This window comes from Buceros rhinoceros, unplaced genomic scaffold, assembly GCF_000710305.1.
Source record: "Buceros rhinoceros silvestris isolate BGI_N320 unplaced genomic scaffold, ASM71030v1 scaffold25723, whole genome shotgun sequence".
Taxonomy (NCBI): domain Eukaryota; kingdom Metazoa; phylum Chordata; class Aves; order Bucerotiformes; family Bucerotidae; genus Buceros; species Buceros rhinoceros.
The window spans coordinates 8,294-11,802 of record NW_010405733.1 but is presented as its reverse complement, the minus strand read 5'-3'; the positions used below and the strand labels follow the sequence as shown (position 1 = coordinate 11,802).

Sequence of the window (3,509 nt, the reverse complement as noted above, 5' to 3'; positions counted from 1 at the left end):
CGTAACCGAAATTACAGGGCGGGAAACAGGAGCACCTGCTCCTGGAGGCATTTCTGGGCTGCGCAGCTGACTTGGCAGGTCTGCTGGGACTTACTGGGCCACCATCTCCAGGAACTCAACTGTGAAGAAATGGTTGCAGATATTGCCCATGCTGTACATCAGGCCGCCCTCGGGGCTCTGCTGCTGCGCGGTCTCCAGGCTGATCTCACTGTACTCCACCACCTGGTAGAGCCCATCCACGCAGCACACCACCCCCACGGGCTCCGTGGGGTAGGCCTTCTCCACCACCTGCAGCCACAGGACACAGGGCTGGGACAAGGAGGAAGAGAACTCCGGCACGATCCCAACTCCCATGACAAACAACCCTCCAGCGCTGTCATGCGCTGGTCCTCTAGCGCCTCTGGAGCATGGGCAGAGCAGTGCTGGGGGTACGGAGCAGCCAGGAGCCACAGCTGGGTTTTTACAACTGGGTGTAAAACTCACTCCTCGACCTTTCAGCTGCACTGTTACTCAGAAGACAAACCAGCTGAAAGAAAAGGGCACAGCGTGGGGCACTTCCATGATCAAGGACCGGGACCTGGCATTAAATGAGACACATCTGCAGCTATGAGCCTTCAGCTCTCCGTTAAAGTAACGGAAATCTCTCCTCGGGCACCGGCTCTTCAGGGTGACAGAACGGGATCTCCCCATCCACCACAGCGGGACACGAGGACTTAAAGGTGCATTTCCAAAAGCCAGCCCCATCCAACACAGCTTCTAGACAGCCCAGGTAGCAAGGGCAGGGCACAAAGGGGAAGCAGATCCAGCTCGCAGCTTCCTGTGCCGTGACAGACCCTGCTCTAACTGAAGTTGATCTTCCACAATACCCTGGAAGAGCAGAGGACGACACCCCCGGGGAGGGATCCCGAATGCAACGCAGGCAGCTATCAGCTCCTCTACATCTGCTTGGAGCAGAGGTCTCAACGCCCTGGTCCACCTAAGCTCACCCCAGCCAGCAGCTTCCAAGGGCAATCAGAATGGAACTGCCCACGGGAAGGGGCCTGGCCTCACCTTCGCACCACAGTCGGCCCCTTTGGAGACGCAGAAGCCTATGAAGACAGGATCTGCCATTTTCACCAGGATATTGTCCACACAGTACACATGGACGTACTGGATCCCCCGCTGCTTCATGTCATCCAAGATCTTGTTATCCACCAGAGCCCGGTATAAGCCACCATTGCCATCTACAATGCAAGAGAAAAGAGAAAGCCCTGATTAACGAGTGACTTTGTGGGGTTTCTTTGTGGCCAACAGAGCAAAAGCTGAAAGTCCTGAAAAAACCTGCTTTGGCAGCAGGGCTGGGAGCACTCTCTAGCCGAGGGTCAGTGCTACCAGACTTTATTTCCAGCTCTGCCACGCAGGTCAGGTGAGCCTGTTCCCCTCCACACCCCGGCACCCTCAGGTACAGAGTGGGACTGTGGGACCAGGCTCACAGAAAAGCGTTACAAGACTCTATGAAGCCTTGAGAGATCCTCAGAGGGAGAAGATGTTATGCAGAGGGTGGGAAAAGCCTGTTACACTTCTCTTTCAAAAGCAAAAGCATATTTAAAACTCAGCTTGGAGGAAAAGACTAAAATAAATCTATTTTCTGTTTATCTTCCCCCGCAGCTCCCAATGCCTTTTGAAAGGCTTGAGCTGCAGCTGCACAAAAGGCACCTGCACGTGTGTCCATCATAGATTCCCCTTTCGCGGTTCCTCCTCTGACACCCCCTCAGCTCTGTGAGACCGCACCACCGCATCACTGCACCACGGCCCACCGAGCCACGTCCAGATTAGGAGCAGAATGCCACTAGGTGGGACACTGCGGTCATCTTGGTAAAGGGTTCACCTTCCTGCTGCTTTTCTACCCGTTTCCAGCTATCAGCCTTCAACAGGAGCCCAGCAGCTCCACCCCGGGAGGCAGCTCCGCAGGGGCCTCCCGCGCAGCCCTGCCAGCACATGCTGCTCCTAACCCTGCTGGTACGCCCTGGCTGGAATAAAAACCACGAGCTGTGAGTAAATCTCCAGCAAGAACTCAGCAGCCATCGCTACACTCCTGACTACCAGCTGAAAGATTCGAAAGAACCCTCCCACACCGATTAGGAGCGTTGGCGCTGACCTCACGTGCCCCGGCTGCTGATGGCCATTACCAGCCCGCATTACGTTGCTGCTCCGTGTCAGAGGAACAGTGCGTACCTGGAGCCATGGCGATCTTCCCCTTCTCCTCCAAAATGGCCTTTCCATCAAAGGTGACGGCAGGCAGCATCCTCTGCTCAAACATGACCACGTTGGATCTCTCCAGGTTGAAGTAGTCGTGTTCTACGAAGAACTCCTCAGTGGGCCCCAGCGTGAACTCGCTTGTCATGATGTACCTGGGCAGGAATGGGTGCTGAGCAATAAGCCAGAACAGCACAAGCCAAATCAAAACAACAAACGGGGAGAGACCCCAGAGTATTAAACAAGAGACACAGCAGCATCCTGCGGCGTGCAGCTGAGCCAGAGAGCTCTGCTCCAGAACTCGTCCCACAGGCAGGCTGCGCAGGGTCTGGTGCGTGGCCCTACCCACAGGCTCAGCCCCGGCCAGGACAGAATAGCCTTTCCCTATGTGTGAACAATGTCTGGATATCCAGAGGAGCAGGAGAACAAGGCAAGGACAGTACAACAGCCTTGCTCAGCCCAGATTTAAGTGTCTAAAGAAGCACTGCCCAGCACGAGGTGCTGAGAACAAACTGCACTCAGTCTGCCCGTGCCTCTCTGTGCGAGGCGAACAGCAGCGTTGCCAGACGTTGGCTGCCTGATTTGTTTTTTCATTCTCTTTCTATTCCCTGCTCTCCTTCCAGCTCCACAGTGCTGCTGCCTCTCCCTCCACTATCTTCTTTCTTCAGCAGTGGCTCAGTGCCACTTTCATCATCTGCCTGCCAAGCACTTCAACATCTACTGGCACAGGTCCTCTGCCAGCGTGCCGGGGAACCATCCCTTGCACAGCAGAGCCTGGACCTCACATCCCCCCAATTCCCATCTCTGCAGCACAGCACAGCCTGGCCCCAGGGGTACTTGTGGCAGCCAACTGCCTCCTCAGCCTGGGAACAGGAACCCTAAACACTATCAGCAGATGCTGCACCCTGCAAATCACCCACCCTGGCTCCCAGCAGCACCAGGGATGGTGGCTTCAGAGGGAAATGATAGAATCACCTTCCACCTCCAACGTGTAAAACAAAGTGCTGCCCTGAGGACCTCAGACTGCTGATCCTTCACCCTTCCCAAACGCTGGCTCAGACCAGACAGTGATTTCAAAAGGTGTCTCTTCGTGGTCTATCGAAGAACACCCAGCAGAAACACTCGCAGGACTGTGCTGCAGCGCCTGCCTCTCCCCCACCACATCCTGCAGGGCCTAGCACAGAGCTAGGCTCTTCTGAAAGCTTTGGGGAGCCAGGAGCAGCTGGGAAAGACTGCAACCAGCTGTAAACACCGACAGCAGCGGGAGGTGGCCT

At 55.8% G+C, this 3,509-nt stretch overlaps 1 protein-coding gene across 1 annotated transcript in view; it reads right to left on the bottom strand.

Annotated features, from left to right (window-relative positions):
- Nucleotides 1-90: 90 nt before the first annotated feature.
- UAP1L1 (UDP-N-acetylglucosamine pyrophosphorylase 1 like 1) overlaps nucleotides 91-3,509 on the bottom strand; it is a gene marked incomplete at its 5' end in the record, with an annotated part of 4,242 nt that continues 823 nt past the window's right edge. Inside the window, 3 exons of the mRNA XM_010133858.1 lie at nucleotides 91-288; nucleotides 1,051-1,223; nucleotides 2,215-2,390. Coding sequence (XP_010132160.1) covers nucleotides 91-288; nucleotides 1,051-1,223; nucleotides 2,215-2,390 — 547 coding nt within the window. The remainder of the gene's footprint in view (nucleotides 289-1,050; nucleotides 1,224-2,214; nucleotides 2,391-3,509) is intronic.